The sequence below is a fragment of the Leptomonas pyrrhocoris genome (assembly GCF_001293395.1).
Source record: "Leptomonas pyrrhocoris isolate H10 chromosome Unknown, whole genome shotgun sequence".
In the NCBI taxonomy this organism is placed as follows: Eukaryota; Euglenozoa; class Kinetoplastea; order Trypanosomatida; family Trypanosomatidae; genus Leptomonas; species Leptomonas pyrrhocoris.
The window spans coordinates 1,432,282-1,453,575 of NW_015438360.1; the positions used below are offsets into that span (position 1 = coordinate 1,432,282).

Below are 21,294 nucleotides of genomic sequence, written 5' to 3' on the forward strand. Positions count from 1 at the left end.
TTTATTTAATTTACTTAGTTCAAAAAAAACCGAAAACTTACGTAGGCGACACCAACAACGCGCTTGACTGACACACGCCTATAAAGCGGGGTACATACAAAGTAAAAAATGTGAAATGAGAACGGACAGCAGCTCGCCAAACAAAAACATTCCTGCCGTAAAAACAACAGTGACCCCCAACACCACCCTCTCCCCTAACGCTGAACGCTCTTGAGCAGCGCACAACTTCGGAGTCAGCTTGCATCGATCGTCAGCACAGCTCGTGCAAGCAGTCGACGATATACCATGTACGAAAAGGCACACCTTGCACGGCGGAAGAGGAAGGTGGGGGGGGGGGGGGTAAGGGGAAGGAGGAAGAGACGAAAACGGCATCACCGTGGGGCAGCCACACACGAAAATTTTGCTGTGAGATTTGTTGAGTTAATCCGCAGAGAGAGAGAGAGAGATGCTTCTGCAAAAGCATTTTCTGTTCTTCACTCATTTCATTGTTGTGATTCGAACAACTACTGTTTCTTCTTTCTCTTTCCGTTGCCGTCCAGGCTTCTACGCGGTGTAATACGTGTTGAGGAACTCGCGAAGAATGTCCTTGACAATGGTGCGGTCGGGAATGCGCTGTGCAGTGCCATAAAGGGTCGCGCTTGTCGCACCGATCGGCGCCTTCTTGCCCTCCGACAGCAGCCGCCTCCGCTCCTCGTACAGCGCGTCGCCGATCTCCTTCACGTCGTTGATGAAGCGGGCGGCAACCCCGTCTCGCGTTTGCAGCATTGTGACGCTGAACTGTAGCCCAGAAGGAAACTGCAGGTTGTTCAGCACCCACCCGCGCTTCTTCAGGCCGTCGCCAAGCTGGAAGATATCGATGGTGTGACTGTTGAAGGCAAAGACACTCGCAGTGGGCTGGCCGATAATGTGAATGTACGGCAGCTTCTCCAGCGCCGCCGTGATCGTTTCGCGCGTGGAGATGATTTTGTCGCAGCACTCCACGTAGCCCTCCTCTCCCATGCGCACCATCGCGGCCCAGGCGCCAGCAATCGCATTGCCGGGTTTCGACCCACTCACCGCCGGCGAGCAGTACATGCCACCCGGCCACTCCGCGATGCAGCAGAACTGGTAGCTGCGCAGCTCTCTTGTGCGGTAGATGACGGTCGACGTGCCCTTCGGAGCGTAGCCGTACTTGTGCGTGTCGCACGAGATGGACGTCACACCGCGATTCCGGAAGTCAACGACCGGTGCCGTGCGGCCCGTCTTGGCCAGGAACGGCATGATAAACCCACCAAGGCAGCAGTCGACGTGGAAGCCGACGTTGTATTTGACGGCCAGCTCCGCCACTTCCGCGATGGGGTCGACGACACCGTGAGGGAAGTTCGGCGCTGACGCGGCCAAGGCGATGGTGTCGTAGCGGATGTACTTCTCCATCTCCTGCGGGTCCACCTGGCCGGTGGCCTCGACAATCGGGACCTTAATGAGCTCAATGTTGAAGTACTCGGCGCCCTTGTCGAAGGCCGGGTGAATGGTGATGGGTGCGACGACGGACGGGCGCTCAATGCCGCGGGTGTCACGACCCCAGTCACGGTAGGCCCTCAAGGCCATCATGATGCTCTCCGTGCCACCCGACGTGACGACACCGCCGGCGTCCTTCAGCAGGTGACCGTTGAACATGTGCAGTACCATCGACACTATCTCTGCTTCCATCTTGCGCGTAGCGCCGAAAATGTCGCTGTGCAACGGGTTACTCCACTGGTAGATGGCCATGACATCATTGATGAACTTCGTGTGCGTCTTACCACCGTGGTAGACCGTGCCGCTGAAGCCGCCCTCCTCGTAGTCCAGGTCGAGGTCGGTGTGAAACTGCCGCACCAACTCCAATACATCCTCTTCGCTTCGCGACTTTTCGGGAAGGGTGATCGCCTTGAACTCGCCTTCCTTCGACGGCATCTTCATGTCCCTTGCTGCCTTCTGCACCTTCACGTTGATGAAGGGGTCTGCGATGAAGCGAATCCCGCGCCACACGGCCTGCTTCGTGCGCTTCACCATCTGACCCTCACCGAAGCAGTCGAGGGCAATGCGAACCGCCGCCGCGGCTCCAATCGTCAAGACGACGATTTGCGTCGGCGTGCGGCCCTCCAGCTTCTCATTCACATACGACGAAAGGGTAGTCATATTTGTTTTTTTTTTTCCTTCCTTTAAAGCGTCGTTGTACTTTCGCGTGCTGTTATTGCGGGTGTTAAGTGAGAAAAAGAAACCGTTCACTTGCACCCTCTTTCATACACAACGTGTACGAACGTCACGCAATTGTGCCGCGTTCCTTCAGTTGTTGGTTTTCTCTTTTCCACGTCTTCCACTCCTAAAAACAAAATGGAAAGGAAAACAATAATAATAGCCCACGAGCTTAAAGACGTTTGTCTCAAGAATACCACAGTCGTACTTTCGCTGCTCGCGAGTAACGGAGCGAAGGAGTCTTCAAAAGGGTGCTGGGTGTCGGTGAATAGTACAAGGTACCGCGCCGACTTAACGGAAAACAGAGAACTGTGTTCTTGGTCTTCTCTTCTCTTGTTTGATGCAGCACGTGCAAAAACAAATCTGCTGACAGGAGGGGAAGGCTTTGGGAAACACGGCTAAAAACTTTGTGAGGCACGAAACTAAAAGCGCGGGACATCACATTCGACGAAACGCGTGAAGAAAGGAAAGTTGAAAAAATGAAGTGTTGCCACTAAGTATAAAAGAAGAAGAGAATTTCTATAGAAAGGCATTGTGTGTGGAGTAGATAATCGAAATCATATCAACACATATTTCTGCCTGTTCTTTTAACTTATTATTGCTTCTACCAAGCATAGAAATCCCGTTGTCAACGCCATCATACTTGCGTTTTTGGTCTGGATGTTTTCAGAAGACAGTGTGCGGCGTTGGAGGTGGCAAATGCTGTCTGCGGAAACTAGCCGTCATTTGCAGAGCCCCAACGAAGTCCCCCACGAGCGAAAAGCTTGGAAGAAGTCATATGAGAAATCAAACCGGAGCACTGCCCGTCGCAAGATGAAAAGCGGGGAGGGTACGTCCGCCAGTCGAATTTCATTCTTTTCTCCTCTCTTCGCTTCTCAGCTGCTGCTAAAGTGTAGTGGTACATCTATCGGCGTGTCTCAGACACACACACGCACACAAAACGAAGTAAATGTGGGGAACAAAAAAAAAGGGAGCAAAACGGGTTGAAAAGTAAACGACATGAGAAAACCACTCAAAGAGGACACAACAACGTCCACACGCCCCCTACCGATCAAATAAGAAGAATAAAAGATAAAAAACCTGTAAGAAACAGTAGGGGTGTTGCTGGCAACCACAACAGCGAGCAACGCAAATCAACGTTCTACTAGCGTATAAAGGGAATCTATGTAACTAAAAAGAGGCTATCCCCTCCAAACGCTCTAAAACAAAATCGTTAAGGCCTCACCAGGATAAAAGATGAAGCAGGCGGCCATGCGGGGGTGCAAGTCCGCCACGATCACCCCACGATCATCGTTGTCGTTCACCACAACTCGCAGCGTGCCTTGCGAGCCGTCGTAGATGAAGTGAACCCGATCCCCGTTCCTGCACACGGGCAGTCGCCGCACGGCAGACGTAAAACGACCTACCTGGCCGTCAACAACCCCAGCGCAGGCGGGCTTCCAGTAAAACCCGTTCGGCACCTGACCGGACCGCAACGTCTTCTCCACCACGCCGATAAAAGAGTCGGAGATGTTGTCGAGCCGCACCCGCCACGCCACAACACCGCGATCCTCCGGGAAGCTCGATAACAGCGACTCAAACGTTTCTTTGCTCCGCACGCCGATTTGGGTGGCGCCGCTGCCCCGGGAGACACAGTGCAGCTGCACGCCGTCCCCCAGTACCGTCGCCTCCACGTCGTCATCGACGGGGAAGGTGAGACGCAGAGGCGCGCTCAGGGCCGCGGTGGTGCCGCCGTAGCCGGACGTGGTGCTGCCATTCAAAGAGGCAGCGCCGCCGTACGTCGCGGATCGATTTACATTTACAGAAGACAGCTGCTGGCGCTGCTGCTGCTGCTGCAGGCCGGCGTCGACCGTCTGCAGATCCAACGCAACCTCCAGACCCGCCAGCGTCATGTCACCGAGACTCATCATCTTGAAGCCGGCCCCCGTCACGGAGGGCAGGTCGGAAGGGAGACAGCTGCTTAGCTGCACGTGGCTCTCCAGCACTTCGTCGTCCGTGCCTCCATTTTGGATCCCACGGAACTGCAGCAGCGTTTCGTTCATTTTGTTGAGCGTCTCCAGGTACTCTCGGCGGGAGGACGTGAGAGAGGCATCGCCGCTTTCACGCAGTTTCGTCAGCATGCGCCGCACCTCCACCTCCCGCTGCATCAGCTGCTGCTTGAACGCCTCAAAGCGTTCGGTCACCACGTTCTCCACCGAGTCGTACGAATCAGAGTACTGCACCGCCACACGGTTCATCTCCGCCGCCTGCCGCTCCAGGCGTGTCTTGCTCTCCACAATCGACTGCAAGTCTCGCGACATTTGCTGTCGGGCCTCGGCTGCCGCTACCGCGGTCGTCACGTGACGATGTTCGCGGTGCGGCCCTACCTGCAGACAGTAGGCGCAACACACCTGGCTGCACTGCACGCAGTAAAATTCCGCCTTATACTCCTCGTGCGAGCGCAAGTGGCACCGTCGCAGGTAGTTCTTACTCGAGTCGCTCAATTTGCCAACGGCGTGGTCGCGTTTTGCGATGTTCTTATGCACGGCGGCGCTGCAGTCGTTGCAGAAGATGCTCATGCACTCAGCACACTGCACCGTGGCCGGCGCGCTCTCGCACCACTGGCACTTGCGTGGGTCAGAGACACCCTTGGCGAGGGCCTCGACGTACACCTCTGTTTCGTGGTCCGCGTACTCGGCGAGGTTGCCGGCGTGGAGCTCCGTGTAGGGCGTTGCACAGAGGGGGCACTGAAAGCCGTTGTCGCCGTTGTCGCGCAGTGTCTGTAGGACGCAGGCCGTGCAAAAGGAGTGGTTGCACTCCAGTGTCACAGGCCGGTCCAGCACGTTAAAGCAAATGCCGCATGTAATGACCCGTGACATTTTAATGTTGTCTTCTTTCCTTTTGCCAGAACCGCGCAGGTAGAAAGGGTTGTTTTGCCTCTCAATGATGGTGATGTAAGACGACCTGCGGCATTCACTTGCAACAGATAAAGTTCCACGTGCACTGAATTCTACGGCGCTTTCCTGCTCATGCCACGGCAGCAACGAGATCTAGGAGAAAGGTCAACGAGGTGCTGCTTTCAGAGAGGGAACGATAAACGGTAGAAGGGAAGGAAATAGACGAGAGTGGTACGTCACCGAAACAGCAAGTAGTCGGCGCATATGGCGTACGCGAACACAGGAGCTGCTCTCAAGATAACAACTCTCCTGAGAGCACAGCAACCAAGAGAAAGAGTTTCACGTGCTGCTTGTAGGCAAGGCTCTGGACACAGCTTGCCGGTTCCCATCATCCAGGTCTCGGCAAAAAACAGCAACAAGGCTTCAGCACTTTGGAGAAGAGGGCGCAAGTGGCGCTTGCCGCGCCAATCCTATGTACATGCGCAACGAAGCATGCAGTACCATTATGAACACACACTTATAGAGAGAGAAAAACGCACAACCATCAGAAAAAAAAAACGAATGGCTGCGTCGAGTGATGTTGAAATACGTGTATCCGACCCGCCAAGAGAGAAAAAAAGAAATATCTTTAAAAGAGAGACCAACCCCTGTGCGATCAGACGCGTACTTACACCGCCAGAACATCTGTATTCACACCCACGAGAAGCATTTCGTGGCCAACTCCTCGAAAGGCTGCCCTTGCTGTTCCTCACTCGCACCATTAACTCTCGTCTGCTTCCACCATTTCCTTTGACAAAACGCTCGTTTCCTCCCCTTTCTTACTTAGCGCTGCACACGTCAAAAATCCACGCGATGCTCTCCTCTAGCCCCTCACCAGACTTCGCACTGCAGCCCTGAATGTGCCAGCGGCGATCGCGAAAGTCGTTCAACTCGAGCGACTCCGCCACGAACTGCGGGTCCTTCGCGGTGGCTAAGTCCTGTTTGTTCGCCAGCACCAACACCGGCACATTCGGCACACCCTTCACGACGTCAATAAATGCCTCGTGCGCCTCGCGCAGGCGCCGCTGATCGGATGAGTCGACGACGTACATGATGCAGTCGGTGTTGGCATAGTAGTCCTCCCAGTACTCGCGCAGCGCCCGCTGACCGCCGAGGTCGCACAGCTTGGCGTGCTTGCCGTCGCGGTGCACGTCCATGACGTTGAAGCCCTGCGTCGGACCTTCAGGGGCCTCCGTGGGGTGCTCCTCTGCGACACCGAGCTTGTTCAAAATGGTCGTCTTGCCGGCGTTGTCCAGACCGAGGATGAGCACCCGCGGCTCGTTCGCGCGCTTCATGCGATTGCGGAGACCGCGAAGCATGATGAAGTCAGGGGGGAGGGGGAACGAGGAAGAACACGTAGGACGATTCGAAAGAAACCCTTTCTTTCTTCGTTCCTCAAGAAAAGCTGAGGTGAAGGAAAGTATGAGTAATATGTCTGCTGCTATTTTTGTTGTTGTTGTTGGAAAGTGAAAAGAACGGGCGTGCGCACGTATGAGTAGAGGAGAGTAAGAGAAAAAAGAAAAGACCGCGTGCATGCGAACGGAAAGGCAAACACCTCCGCCTCAGCAGCAGAGAAAGGCGTGCGACACCAACGACGTCGCTGAGTGTCTTCCACTCTTCTCTTGTGCATCGCAAGAGAACGCAAAACTCACCGCACCACCACTCGACCTAAAAGAGATTGTGCCGGAATCAGAGAGGAACAGAAGTTATTGCTGCTTATACATATTCTTTACTTCAGCAGCTGAGAAGCAGAGCAGAGTGCCGTAGCGGAAAAAGCGAAACAAGTAAAAGGGAAATAAAAGAATCACTTCCGGTGGTCACACGACGGCACAAAACAACGCACCTGCCCGGCAGGAGCAGACAAGGTGAAAATAGAAGATACCTTTGTCTTCTTCGCTCACGAAGAACACCGAGCACAGAGTCCGCTTGTCAGACACTGCTGCAGTTGAGCAGCCCGTCGCGATACCTCTTCCCGCGTAGCCTCCACGTCGCGTAACAAGTCTTCCAGTTCCGCTGCTCGAGAACGAAGAGCGTCCACCTCGCGTTGCAGACTTGACATCGCCCATGTGTGCCGCGCGGTCACCTGGGCCCACTCGTATTCCGCCTTCTTCATCTCCTCCTCCACACTGCGCGCAGGGGTCGCACTCTTTCCCTCGCAGCCAGTAGCAGCAGCAGCAGCAGCGGTATCATCAGAGGAAGAGGTCGCCTCTGCAGAAGAAGGACCTTCGGCGCGGTGAGGTTGTAGCGCCAACAGTTCCACCGCCGTTGCCCCCACCGCATACCTGTCCTGCAACGCACCAGCACTGGCCAGCTGTGCCTGTTGCTCGGCGCGCATCTCCGCAATGGTAGACTCCATTGCCGCCTTCTGCTGTTCCAGCGTTGCCATTTCGGTCTTGAGGGTGGTCAGCAACGCCATCTCGTCCCGCAAGGCTGCGATGCAGGACGACGTCGCCGGGTCGTTCTCCCAGGTGCGCCGCAGCGTTTCCAACTCGGCGACCTTCTCCTGCCACGTGGCCTTCTCTTGCGCCAGCGCCGCCAGCTCGGCGGTGGCCGCGGTGGAGTGGACGGTCTCCTCCTCCTCTGTACGGCGCAGGTGGTCGGTGACGTCCATCGTCTGCACCGCCAACTGCTGCTCCTCCGCCGCGAGTGCCTCGAGGTCGCCTTTGAGTTGGGCTTCCTCGTCATCCATCGCCTTCGCCTCCCGTGCGAGGTCGTTCTTCTCTGCCGTCGCAAACGCCACCGCCGCCTCCAGCTCCTTCTGACGCATGACGAGTACCCGCCGCTGCTTATCGATGTCGCTCATCCGGTCCATCAGGACGGAGACGGATGCGTCATGGAAAGCCATTTTTCTATCCCTCTTGCGGTATGGGAAGGAACGATGATCAGTCTGTAGCCGTTGATGCTGTTTGTGGTGGCTGGAAAAATGAAACGTCTTTGAAGACCAAAGTGCAAGGGTAGGAACGGGGGAAGCTAAATGAAGTGGTGTTGAACAAAAAAAAGAAGCCTTCGAATAACGGGAGCTCTCTGCATCGGATGCATCACGAGGCCGAGGAGACACGTCTCGTTTCCTGTGATTTACAACGCGGTAAAACTGGGCATTGTCCTCGGTAGATTCTTTCTACGGCATTAATGAGAAAGAGAGAGAGGGCAACGTGAACCTCCCCTCCTCCCTCCAGTATCGATGCCTAGTTCTCGCAGCAATACGATCAACGCAGGATATGGTTCTTGTGCACGTCACACAGTTCGCCTCTTCCATCTCTCTTGTGCATTTGGCTACGATTTCTTTAATATGCTTGCACATTGGCGTTCCATACATAGTAGAATACATCAGAACAAATGAAGCCACACGGCAACTGGGGAAAAGAAAGAGACAAAGTCGCTCCCTACAACAGAGAAAAGACTGCTGCCAGCATCGTGAATATCCTCGAAGCATATCTTCTTCTTCGTGTCCTTTAGGTCTCCTGCAAACGCCAACGATCACGTCAACCTGAGCCGTTCATTCCCGTATTTCTTCATTCCGCCACCTCTGCATCCTGTGGAACTTGCATGCGACAGCCCACCACGTTCGCGTAGGACGCCCACAGATTCTCCTCACACTGCTCCACCACCTCCGGGCAGAGACGTGCCGCCATCACCGACCACGCATCCTCGGCGTCGTCGGGGCAGACAACGGACGTCGTGACGTCGAAGGATGCCCCAAAGAGCTGTCCCTTGAGGCGGAGAGAGAGGCGTTGCGCGGACAAGTCAAACGGCGCGGCATTGACCGTAGACACAACGCACACCAGCGGAATCCCATGTGCGCGGAGGGCCGCGACAATGGGGACGTGGCCCAGCTCACGCGCGAGGGCACGACGGAGCGACAACTCGTCCACCGTGACTTGGGCGTAGCGCCACGCCAGCGACACCGCACTGTCCTGTACGCTCGCCACGAGTCCGGCGTGGCGAAGGGAGTGCCCGACAAGTGTGACAACGGGTCCGGTGTCGGCGCAGTACGACAGCTCCAGCGACACCCGGGCCCGCTGCTGCCGTCCGAAGAGGTGCGCTGATCCCGCGATGAGCAAGCGACGCGACGCGCAGGGGGTTTTGGAACCGTTGTAAGTGGCCCCTCCACTTCCAGAATTACTGCCGTGTTGATGTGGTTGGTGCACCGTTGGTGGTGACGCGCTCAGCAACAGTTGAACCGAAACAGGATGCTCCTCCGTCCCCTCCACAACGAGCGCGCCAAAACGTAGGGGGTGAGGGCAGGTGGCCATCACCGTCACGGATGCGTGCCCGCAGAACATCTCCACTGTTGCCCCTTGCAACACGTTGTTGTCCAGGTAGAGCAGGCCTTGACCGTGCAGGGTGGTGCCGCCGCTTCGCTGACTCGCCGCTGTGCTTGGAGACCGTGCGGCCACCTTCAGAAACGCCGCCAGCTGCACGTGCACGCCACACACGTCAAACGGCTGCGCAGGAAACACTGGCGCGGCGGTGATGGGCTGTGGATCTGCTTCCCCACCGCCTCCACCACTACACGCGCGACAGAACGCCTGCACGTCGCTCAAGGAGCAGCGGTGCAACGCCACCTGCAACTGTGACACCTCCAACGCACCGCGCGCGGTGCTCGGCAGGTTCAAGACGCACGTGCAGCTGCAGTTGTACGGCATCCCTGGGAGCGCCACGAGTCCCTCCGACTGCAGCGGGAAGCACTCCCACGGTGGTGGCATCTCCGCTGCGCCGTCGTTCTCGGCGTCGCCTAAAACTGTGACAGACGCCGGAACCCGCTCGACCTGTGCGATGGTGTGAAAGATTACATTCGTCACGACGGCGCCAGGAACGTCCGCCACCGCGGTAAGCCGAGCGTTGCCCAGGCTGCCGCGCAGCCCGACCACGGGCAGTCCGTGCATCTCCACGTTGCCCAGCAGACTCACCGGCACCTCCGTCGCACCATCGCCGCTGCCGCTGCGGCTGCCTCCCTGCGCCACAAACCGCGCCCCGTGCGTAACAAACGTGGTTTGGTACGACCACTGCTTCGCCGGGCCGTCCGCCGCCATCGTCACCTCAAACTCCAGCGCGTCTATCACCAGGCCGCGCAGTCCGAAGTCGACGCCCTCGGCAGGCACGGTGAAGCGCAGTTGTGCCGCCACGCCCTCCGCTGTGTCTCCCGAGCCCTGTTGCAGCGACGACGTTGTGAGCACCATGAGCACAAGATTGTCATTGTTGCTGGCTGGCACGTTGCTGCGACGCTGTAGCGGTGTCTTGCCTCCTTTCTCCGCCGCTGCAGGCTGGAAAAACGATGGCGCCAGGATGTAGCGCAAGACGTCGAAGACCGGGGCCGGGCAGCTGTCCAGCCGGCGCGCCTGTACGAAGTTCACGCCTGCGGAGATCGTGTACGGGTAGGCAGAGGTGAGCGCCTGCGAGTCCTTCGCGGACGGTGCCCCCAGTGCGTACGGCGGTGTGAAGACGATGTCGTTCAGCGCGAACACGACAGTGGTAGGCCGATCATTGAAGTTTGTCGCGCACAGGAACGGCACGTTCGGGAAGTGCTGACTCGGCGACCAATCAAGCTCGTTGATCTGCACCACCACGATCGGGCTCGCGACGTGCTCGCTGAGTGGGAGAATGAGATCGTTTGACGCGAGCAGCGCATCTTTTCTGCGCTGCAGCGCCGACGAGAGAGACCAGTAGACGCAGAACGACGCACAGACGTTCTCGGGGGGAAAGCCATACCACTCCTGTGCGGATTGTCCGACGATTTCGAGGCAGGGGTAGAACCAGCGTAAGGAGTTCTTCGTGAACCGATACGCTTCGCGAAAGGCGAGTGGGTAATTGAGCAGCTCCGCCAGTTGAGTCCACTTGGACGCACCAAGCAGCGGGTTTGTCGCGGACTCGTGGAGCAGCAACACCACATCCGAGGACGCACGCTCCGGCGACAGCAGTGATGCGTGCACGCGGTTCGGTACGGAAGGCCAAGACGCCGACCGCGGGTGGGCGTCGTCGCTGATTGGACTCATGTTATAGGTTGCCGCTGGCGTCGGCGACGCGGTGGCTTTATCGTCCTCGGCGTTGAGGCGGAGCAGGCGGGCCGCTTCCTTCGCCGTCTTTTGAATAAACATCTGATACTCCGCACGCATCCTCTGCACCACCGCAGCCACCATCGCAGGCGCGCTCATGCTCCCCGCCGTGCGCAGCTTCGACTCAACGCTACGGACTTCGTCCAGGGCATCCTGGCATTCCCGCATAAAGGCGTCCTCGTGGTTGAAGCAGTCCTTCAGCCAGGTGCGGTAGGCCGTGTTCGTGAAACTGCCCAGCGCTGGAATGCGCACGTGGGCGGTGAGGGCTGGACTGGACCGCCGGACGCCCCAGCAAGCAGCGAAGATCTCCAGCAAGCAACTGACCGTCTGCTGCCGCGGTGACAGTGGCGACGTCGCTGCAGCCGCCACCTTCGACAGCCGCAGTCGCCAGAACGGGGCCGGCGGGACCTCCTCCCACGACAGGGTCACCGTCGTGTCCGGCAGCCACCAGAAGGAGTGCGCCACCGCGACGAAGTCCTCGCCGTTGTCGCTCGTCTCCACCCACAGGCTCTGCAACGCCGCCTCGCCGTTCACTGGTGAAGCGGGGGTGGCACCGTTCTCTCCGCCCGCTCCTTCCTCATTCTCCTCCACCGCCTCGAGGGTTGCGCGCAGGTGCAGAGAGAGCTGATCGAGAAGGACCGGTGAGACGAACGACCAAGTGACGGTGCTCTCAACGTCACTGCTCGCCACGAACCCGCAGCTGGACGACACGACGGTGCACTGAAGCACCGGGGCTGCCGTCACAACGGACCTGCCAGCCGTCACTGTCGTTGTTCTTTCCTTCCCGCTGAGGCAGAGCGGAGGCCGCACCTCATTAAAGCCTGTCGTCCCCACCACAACGCCCGGCACTTCCGAGGTGTCCACCGTCTGCGTCGCCATGCCAATCTCCGCAAACCACTCCACGCCGCGCACGCTTTGCTGCGTTGGCGGCAGTGCGGAAGACGCTTCTCCGGCTATGGTCAGGCTTTTCAGTCGCCACTGCGTACTCGGCGAAACAGAGGCACCGTCCCACCACGCAGACGCCATTATTGACTGCGGTGTCGCTGCGGCCGTGACGTCGGTAGCCAAACCGGAACTCTGAAACGCCATCCGCTGGCGCTCCTCGTCAGAGACCGCACCAGCCTGCAAAACAGACGCAGAGATCCACGACACGCCATCCAAGCCGAGGTATTCGACCGCGTAGCGCGACGTAAGCGAGGGCAGGGCCGCACGCACGCCGATTAAGCGCTGAGGCGATTGTAACCGTAAGTCCCTTGTTGCTGAAGCGACACCCACGGCGGCGGCAGCAGCAGCAGCAGCAGTGTTGGGAGACGTCTTTGTCGTCGCGTCGTTGGCAGCCACCGCAGAAAAAACGGTGCCGCCAGAAAGCCGTTTATCTGCCACCGTCTGCACTGAGCTTTTGCGCGTCAGCGCGGGCGTGGCGGATGTCGGCTGGAGCGGCATCGTTGCGTCGAACAACAACTCTTTCGAGGGTAGCTTCATTACGTGTTCCGCTGGCGAGGTGCCGAGGTGGAGGCGAAGTGGCATGAACGTCACGTTGGAGGTGACGTCCTGCACGCGAATGCGCCACAGTCGCCGCGGACCGCAGCTCTGCCACGACAGCACCGCCTCGTGCACCTTGTCCCTCACGGCGTTGCCGATGCTGAAGGTGATGAGCGCCACCGTGCACCACTCCGTCGCGTCCGCGCTCCACTCCATCGCCACGCAGACAGTGCAGTCGCTGCTGATGCAGAAGTCCAGTTTGCACCACGTCAGCGCCTCCACAACTCGGTTCAATAAAATGCTGCCGTTTACGTTGCAGGGAAGGCTGCAGGGCGCTGTGACGGCTGTAAGGGAGGAGGGCCAAAGCAAAGAGGTGGCGTGGAGGTGACCGCCGGTGACGCTCTGCAGACCCACTAGCGGCCCTTCGTAGACGTAGACGCGGAATGCCGAGAGAAGAAGCGTCGCGGGCCATTCACGTCCGTCGCCAGTGTGACCAGAAATACTGTTCACCGCGCAGGCCAAACGCCAGTACCGATATGGCCCGCCCGGCACCCACGAAAGCGAGGTGTACGCCGCGTCACTTGTGACGACGGTGGTGGCCAGTGGAGTCCAGTGGCCCGCATCGACGGCGGCGCTCCCGTACACGGTCCACGACAGCTGTGCATTCGCTGGTTTGTTTGCCGTCGTGAAGGTGACACCGCTAAGGACGATCAACGACAGCCCGTAATCCCACACCAGCTCGTACGCGTCACCGTCAGTGGCGACAGAAGGCGGCGTCGTGTTGTCGCCAGCGCGTCGAATCAGTGCGAGCGTAGAAGCACGCGCCCCCGTCGCGAAGAAGGAGCTGCAGACATCCGTGGAGCACGCGCTCATGTCGGTACCGGACACGCGAACAGGGACCTCGACGCACCGCCTGCGCGGAATGCTCAGCAGACGCAGCTGTGAATAGCTTTGAAGGCAGTCGTCACTGTTGTTCCTCACCGCTTCCGAGCTCTCGTCGGCGCCGCCGCTGCAGGAAAGACGTTTAAAGCGCCAAAAACGAGTTGTGCTGTAGCGCCCGGCAGCCCGCGGCGTCCACGTCGTCTCCCCCACGACTCCCTCACCCGAGTTCTGACGGTGAACCGCGACGTCCTCCCAGACACGGCCGTGCTCACTGCACTGTACCTGCCAGCCCGTCGCACAACCGCTCCGTCCGCCGCTGCTGATGAGCTGCATGCCGACAACGAGCGCCCCTTCATTCTCCATGTCATCGTCGTCATTTTCGCTCTGATCCGGCCGCGGAGGCAGCAGGAGCGATGCCAGATCCAACGTGATATCGCAGTGGTGGTGGCGCGTGCCCCATTTGGGCAGCAGCAGTGGCACGGTGTAAAACACAGGCGACTCCGTCATCGCAATAGCGCTCGGTGGCTTCCCCATCGACGCTTCTGCGGCCCCGGCGCCTTTTACGGAGAGCACGTACACCGCCTGCGCGTAAAGCAAAAACAGCGTGGAGGGTGCCTGCGGGCTGCACAGCACCGTCAGCAATGTGTTCGCAGAGGACGGCGAGGGAAGCGACGCGCCGTAGCGAGTGCGCAGGTGTGATGCCAGCGTTGCTGGACCATACACCACCTCCTGCCGTATCACGTCGAACTCGATGTACTCCACTTCACACGATAGGGAGAGAGACGAAGGTTCGTAGAAGAAGGCGACGACACTGGTTGTGTCAACCCCTGACCAGCAGTTGACTGTTGCGACGACACGGGCCATCGGTGTCGCACGCAGTCCCTCGAGAAGTGCGGACTGCCTCCAGGCCACGGCAGCGCCCTGAGCCTTTCCGGTCTCGATGTCCCACATCAGCATCAAGTCCCCTCGTATGAGGCAGAGCAATCCCGGCTGTTCCTGGGGAGACGGGTAAAAATTGGCGTCCCACCCGAGCGCAAAGGGGTAGGGAAGACCGCGGAACCTCGAATAATCGGCAAAGTCCTGCGCTGCCGCCGATGGCCAAAGCCCAGCGTCTGGCACTCCGCTTTCGGTCCCGCTACTACTACTTGTACGGCTATGTCCTACGTGAACTTCAATAAACGACGCGTCGCAGCATATCAGGCAGGTCGTGCTGTGCGGTGCCGGGAGCGGGAAAACAGTGTGATGGCCGTACCAGCCGCGAGGGTGCGCGCTCGGGTCGTCCACAATCACCGGCAGCATGTTCTCACTCCGCAGCAACAGCTCCGGCGAAGCGACCACACAGTCCGCATCCACCCTGATGGGCGGGAAACCACCACTGCCACTCGCACCCCCGCTTTCGCACACCGCGTCGTAGCCGGGTGCTGTGTGCACTGTGAGAGGGAGAGCAACACGCGTTGACAGCGGCACGGAGGGGACGACGCGGCGAGGTGAGCCGCACGGTGCCTCAAACCAAAATAGACGCACGATGCCCACCGTCACGGGGACAGACGTGTGAAAGCGCAGGCGCCAAAAACGTGCCGCACGCGGCTCCACCACGAGCGGGCCGCCGCGCCACTTCGCCGCCGTCACAGGCCCTGCAATGCGAAGGACGGCCTGCGGAAAGTAGATCTCCCCCTCCATGCTGCACTCCACAGACGCGGTCAATGGCGCCAACTGCAGCACCGCGGACGGTAGGAAAGACGTGTCCAGGACGAGCAGCAACGCCGAAAACGCGCGGCGCGGTTCGGAAAGGCCAAGGTCGTACTCGATGTAGCGCCGCCGAGGAGAAGCCCTGCCTGGCGAGTCGTCTGTCGGGTAGGGTGTGCCTAGTCCAGTATTCGTCACCGCATCCCTTGTGTTCTCACGGTTACCGCGCTGTGAAGCAACGAAGTCTTCAGGACCGCCATCTCCGTAAAAGAACACCTCACGCTCCCAGCCACCACACGATGGCTGCGCCGCCACAGCAGCACCAGCAGAGGAGGCGGCGCTCTTCTCATGGGCCGCCACAACTGGTCCACTGCGCGACAACGCCAACGGCATCCGCTGCGCCACCGAGGTGGAAGCAAGGGACGACGTAATCACCGTAGCAGGGGTATAGGTGCGCTCGATGGAAGGCGCAGCGGTCGTCAGGTCTGCCGCGTCGGGAGCGCCGACCACAGCACCGTTGTTGCTGCCGCGTGTGTGACGGTGGTCCGCGACGGTCGAGGAGTCCACGGTACTCGACAGCGAGGACCCGGGCGAGCGATCGCCGCCGGCAGCGGCGATCAGTGCTGCAGACACGAGTGCCTGCTTCCCGCCTTCCGGATCAAAAAGCTGCAACCGCGAAGCGAACGGGGAGGCACCGCTGCTTTCAGCGTTGCTATTGGAGACGGTTGCCGCCTCTCCGTAAGCGTCTTCCAAGACAAAGTCCGTCCTCATCGCCAGCGCACACAGCGCAGGCAACGCGCTGGGTGAACTCTGCCGGAAAACAAGTGGCAGATCAGCCAGCGGTAGCTTTGAGGCAGATAGGCACTGCTTTGTGTTGAGGCAACGCAGCACCCATTGTGGGGTCGGCTTGCCATCTGTGCGCGCCGTTCCTTCAGCCCTAGCAGTAGCGCCGGTGTTGATTGTCTGGAGCTCCCATTCCACCGCCACCACGTCGCCACGGCGGTTCACGAGCCAGTGCGAAACAGACGACGCTGCGGAGCCGGCGGTGACGGCGTTCCGCGTCGTTAACGATGACATCGGCGCCGTTCCCAGAAGTCGCTGCAGCTCCGGTGTGATGTGCAGAGCACAGGAAGAAGCCGGCACGTCTCCGCCGGTCACGGTATCGCCGTCGGGCTCCATGACGCGCCCGTCACGCAGAGGTGCGGCTGCCGTACCACGAGAACTCTGAGCAGCGAGCGGTTGAGAAGCAGCGAACGGACGCACAGCGTTGAAGAAAGCGTCTTCTTTTTCCTTCTTACGACGCAGTGCCTCGGCGAGCGCGGGTGCGTTGATATTACGCACGGCACCTTCGGCATGGGCACCACCCTCTGCGTCGTCGGACAGCGGTTGATGCAGCAGCCCCACCCCACCAACGCACCGCCGTGTCAGCGCATCGAAGACGACGTACGAGTAGCCGCGGAAGAACACCAACTTGCTCGAGTTCGGGATGGCGATCACGCTGTCTACGCTTTCGTGGAAGGCGGCAGGGAGCTTGCGAAACTGACCGTGTGTGCCCAGTGGATAGGGGCCATCGACGCACTCTAGTAGCCTCAAGTGGAACAGCAGCCACTCCCGGCCAGAGAAGAAAAAAGCGAGATCCGCGTTTGTCGGGTGCACCGCTGCCGCGTCCACGCCGGTCGCAAAGGGGAAGGTGGCGGTGAGGGCATCTGCGCTCATCAGCGTAGGGCGGCAGAGCAGGCGAGAGGCGTGCATGCTGTACACCGATACACTGTTCCCGATGAAGAGTAGATGCAAGTCAGGCGGCGCTGCCTCTCCGTTGTCACCGTTGTCGTCAACTTGCACGGGAATGGCAAACCACGGTTTGCCGAACAAATGGGCCGGAATATCGTTGTCGGCGGCATCTTGCATGCCGGAGCTTGGCCCAGCGTTGCTGCTGCTGCTGCTAGCGGCGGCGGCGGCGAAATCCCCTAGACCACCACGCTGCGTCGCTCCGAACGGCGATTCCCCTGCTCGGGACGCCTGGATCCATGTACGAAGGTACTCGACAACACCCACACGGGCGGCGTCCTTCAACAGCGCATTGCGCACGGTCCGCTCCACCTTCCACCCTTTCTGCAGTTGATGCTGCAGCTTGTTCTGCGATGTGCTGACCGAGCTGGGCTGCAGGGCGGACGCCATGCCAACCGCCGTCGGGTTGGCCGGGACTTTTTCCGTGGCCTGGGCGGACTTCCCAGTAAGCGCAGTGCGTGAGACGGACAGAGAAGAGTTCACCAACGACGGCGCGAACTCGCTGGGGACCAACGGCGCACCGCGGACGCGACCCCGCGACGACGTCTGCGCAGGAGGCTGAGACTTGGGCGGTTTCGGAGAGCGAGAAGTGCGGGTCGTGTCGCCAGGCACCGTACTAGTTGTGGAGGTGTTCGGCCAGCTCCCTCTTCCCCGTCCGACCTTCAAGGGAGATGGCGCTTCGGCTTTCGTGGCGATCGCCTCTGCGATGGTGGCTGGTTCGTGCGAGAGAAGGTTCAGGTCCGGCACAGTGCTGAGCGTCAGCCACGCACGCGTGGCTCCGATTGCGTCGCGGCTCTTCCTACCCGCCCCCATTGATTGTGTTGCGGCTTCGCTTGGTGGCGGTGATGATTCTGGCGCAGTCTGGAGCCGGATGGTGGCGGCGGTCTCAAAGGCTTGCTGCAGCCAACGCCCACTTCCCAGCACTTCACTGAAAAAGAAGAGCAGCTGCGACGGATACCGGCTGGACAGCAGAATGCGTTCCCAGTAGGTGCGGTGGGCGTCGCGTGCGTCGTACGCGCCGTTCCCGTGTGTCGCTGAAGCAGTGGTAACACCGCCCTCTGCGGCAATCCCCAAAGCGTCACCGAGAAATCTGAGCGCCGCCGGCAGGTGCTCCTTGTCGAACAGCTGCAGCAGCAGCCTGGCGGGCACGCGGCAGCCAATGAGTCGCCACGCCGCGCCGTCAATGTGCTTGCGGCCGTGAGCGTGAGAGCTGATGTAGCTAAAGAGCTGCCGAAGACGCTGCAAGGAGGTGCTGTTTGGGACACCCAAGGCAGGGCCGACCAGCTCGTTCGCGTACAGTGACGCACGCCAGCCGGCGGCACGGTACTCCATGGTGAGGGCGTCGGCAAAGACAAACGCCAGGCCGCGCACACACTGCAGAAACACCGGCTTCGGCACATATAGGAGGCCATTGTTTCCGACATGCTTCCCGAAGGGGCACTGCAAAATGAGGTACACCGTGCTGACGCGGGTTGACTGCCCAATGATCTTCGCCGTGGTGAAGAACCCGTGGGTGTGGCCAGAGGTGGTCGTGGGCACCACGCCGTCCTTCAGCGACAGCCACCACATGGCGATCTTCAGTGTGACCAAGACAGAGCGGCCTTGCTGCCGCAGCGCCCACAAGGCGGCGCGGGTGTTGTCGAACACGTCGCGGTGCGGCCCGTCAATCGAGCAAACCCGCTGACGGCGGTGGGCAAAGGCGCTGTGCAGCCACCTTCTCACCGTCGTCTGCCCACTCGCAGCGCTCCAGGCTGACCAATCCGCCACGAGGTCACGCGGCGGTCGGGCAGCCGTCTCAACCGTGGTGCTGCCCGACACGTCTCCACCGGAGCGTTTATACGGGGCATCCTCCGCCGGCAAGCAGCCGACCAACCGCACCGCCTCGCACGCGCTCGCCAAGTCCATTCCTATGCTCGTGGTCGACATTTTCCGCAGCTGCCGACCAATCGAGAACACGAGGTACGGGTCCATGGCCACACCGTCCGTGTCGCTCACTGCACTCGCCACCGTCAAGGCGCAGTTGATCTCCTCGCTTGCCACGTCGTCCACCGACTCCGCCGCGATGTCCACCACGGTGAAGTCCACAAGCGGCAGCCGCAGCAGCTCCGCCGCGCCGCCGAGAACGCTGGACAGCGGAGGGAAGCCGCCCACATAGCTGCAGTTCACGCCGCCGTAGCCGTAAAGGGCGTAGCGGACGAGGTGGCGCAGGCAGCGGCGTGAACAGGGGCGAACGCACGCGTGCGCGGTGAACAGGCGACACAGCCGCAGCAACGCAGCGGGGGTGATGGCAGCGCCGTGCTCTTCAAGGTCGATCTGCAGTGTCCGCAGTAGCCACGTGGGCCCGTCCGTCGTACACACGCCGGGCTGTCCGCAGATGGTGCACCGCGCCACATCGCGGTCCGCGGTGTTGTCGAAAAAGACGTCGATGTCGCTGCGGGGCTTCCTCGTGCGCCACGACTCCTCTGCCCGGGCGTCGACCGGACCGGGCTGAAAGAACGACTTGGACAGCGTGGACGACGCAGCTTCCAGTGCGCTCCTGTCCCGCTGAAATAGCCCTTGCTTGTGGGACAGAAAGGTGCGTAGAAAAGATATCTTGGGAAGGTCGTACGGCACATTCCACACGAACGCCTTTGGGACGCTCCACACACACCGGCACAGGTCGTTTGCCAGCGACTCCGCGCAAGCCTCCCCGCACACACTCAGCACACCGTCATTGCGATCGATGCACAGCTGCAGCGCCCCGCACAGCATCGTGAGACAGGCGGCGCTGATGGAGTGGGTGTGCGGCTTCAGATTCTCCAACACGAAACGAAGAACGAGTGTCTCACAGGAAGAGCGCGCTTCAACAGACACACCAGCGTTACAGGCAACACAGGCGCTCATTTGCACGCCGCCCGCCTGCGCGTTCCGCTCACACTGTTGCTGCACTGCCACAAACTTTGGCAGCCCTTCGTCCATCAGAATCTCCGTAATGTGGGTGTTGCGCGTCGCCAAGTGCAGCAACTCCTTCACGGCGCCAATGGTGAGCTCCACGCCGCGCACATCGATCTTCTCCAGCTGCGGGTGCGTGGCGAGGCCGGCGCACAGCAGCTTGACATCTTCGGAGCTGAGCGCGCATTTGCTGAGGAGCAGCGCGTGCAGAGGAATACGCTGCAGTGTCTGTACAATGGGCGAAATGCCGTTCCCGCCAAGGTAGCCGTTCTCAAACTGGATCAGCACAGAGCCGAGCAGCAGCTGTTTGAGAAAGGTGGAGTGAATATGCAACCCTTCACGACGGCAGGCCTCTTCGTAAAACAGACCGGCCTCTTTGGGGCCCAGCAGTTCGTACGAGCTGCACGGCGGAGGCCCTGCTGTGGGGGATGCAACAACAGACATAGTCCTTTCTCTTTCCCCTTCAGAAACCAGGCTAAAAGGAAGATATGCACCAATGTGTGAACGAGAGTAACAGAAGAACCAAGAAACGTACGAAAGGGAAAAAAACAATTGTGTCTTTCAGACAACTAATTTACATGAATGGAAAGAAAAACACAACCAAGAGAGCTCCACAAAGATACGAGAGGCCGTGGAAAACGCCACTCAGAAAACAAACAAAAACCTGTTGGATAGCGGGTGAGAGAGAGAGAGAGAGAGATAAGAGAAAAAGAGAAAAGAGGTGAGAAAGGTATTTTTCCTTATCGTTGTGGCATCGTACAGCATGCGTAATCTTCAAAAGTTGATTCATGACAAGGTGTCGGAGGTGGACTCAAAAAGAGAAAATGAAAATAACACGCTTGCTGCACGTGCGTATCTCTGCCGCATTTCTCACGCTCTTCATTCGTGTCAGAGGTGGCTTTTTCTTTCTTTTTTGCTTGTAGTGTGTGCACGCTGAAACATCAACATCTGCTCCCTTGTATTACCTCACCATCTATTCTGTGCATCTCTGCAGCGTGTTGATCGGATGAATCCTTGACAATCAGCTGAACGTGGGCACGGGTTCGCGTCCTTTTCTTCCTTGTGCGCTGTGCATGGCTTCGCATTCGTTTTTCTGTCCGTTTAAATCGCTTAGCTCGTTTGCAAAATTAAGAAAAACAAAAATAGGAGAAAAAGCGAAGACAGTTGGAAAATATCGAGTTTTTTTTTAAAGCAACTGGTGGTAGAGGAAGTATAAATAGAACGTAAATAATATAGCATTTGTACGCGTCAACAAACAAACAAAATACCGCTACTGCTCACAAAAGCAGGTGTGGAGGATACACAGAGCGAAGAGAACGAAGGGGCGGAAAGGTAGGGGGGGG

General features: G+C 59.2%; 5 protein-coding genes across 6 annotated transcripts; all 5 read right to left on the reverse strand.

The window, feature by feature from the left end:
* Window positions 1-543: 543 nt before the first annotated feature.
* Window positions 544-2,708, reverse strand: ABB37_02961 (putative mitochondrial sphingosine 1-phosphate lyase, putative (SPL); the record flags this gene model as incomplete). Of its 2 annotated transcripts, none has more annotated exons than XM_015800135.1 (1): window positions 544-2,708. In XM_015800135.1, exon 1 carries the CDS (start codon window positions 2,155-2,157, stop codon window positions 544-546), a length of 1,614 nt encoding a protein of 537 aa, XP_015661737.1. In that variant the 5' UTR covers window positions 2,158-2,708. The 2 variants fall into 2 exon arrangements, with proteins under 2 accessions (XP_015661737.1, XP_015661736.1); XM_015800134.1 differs by having other exon boundaries at window positions 544-2,637.
* A 705-nt stretch (window positions 2,709-3,413) lies between these two features.
* Window positions 3,414-5,270, reverse strand: ABB37_02962 (zinc-finger protein conserved; the record flags this gene model as incomplete). The annotated part of the gene is made up of 1 exon (XM_015800136.1): window positions 3,414-5,270. Exon 1 carries the CDS (start codon window positions 5,070-5,072, stop codon window positions 3,414-3,416), a length of 1,659 nt encoding a protein of 552 aa, XP_015661738.1. The 5' UTR covers window positions 5,073-5,270.
* A 638-nt stretch (window positions 5,271-5,908) lies between these two features.
* ABB37_02963 (ADP-ribosylation factor-like protein) lies at window positions 5,909-6,571 on the reverse strand (the record flags this gene model as incomplete). The annotated part of the gene is made up of 1 exon (XM_015800137.1): window positions 5,909-6,571. Exon 1 carries the CDS (start codon window positions 6,446-6,448, stop codon window positions 5,909-5,911), a length of 540 nt encoding a protein of 179 aa, XP_015661739.1. The 5' UTR covers window positions 6,449-6,571.
* A 455-nt stretch (window positions 6,572-7,026) lies between these two features.
* Window positions 7,027-8,062, reverse strand: ABB37_02964 (hypothetical protein; the record flags this gene model as incomplete). Its single annotated transcript, XM_015800138.1, has 1 exon — window positions 7,027-8,062. The coding sequence occupies exon 1, from the start codon at window positions 7,972-7,974 to the stop codon at window positions 7,027-7,029; it is 948 nt and encodes a 315-aa protein (XP_015661740.1). The 5' UTR covers window positions 7,975-8,062.
* A 579-nt stretch (window positions 8,063-8,641) lies between these two features.
* ABB37_02965 (hypothetical protein) lies at window positions 8,642-20,395 on the reverse strand (the record flags this gene model as incomplete). The annotated part of the gene is made up of 1 exon (XM_015800139.1): window positions 8,642-20,395. The coding sequence occupies one exon, from the start codon at window positions 20,393-20,395 to the stop codon at window positions 8,642-8,644; it is 11,754 nt and encodes a 3,917-aa protein (XP_015661741.1).
* Between the last annotated feature and the right edge of the window lie 899 nt (window positions 20,396-21,294).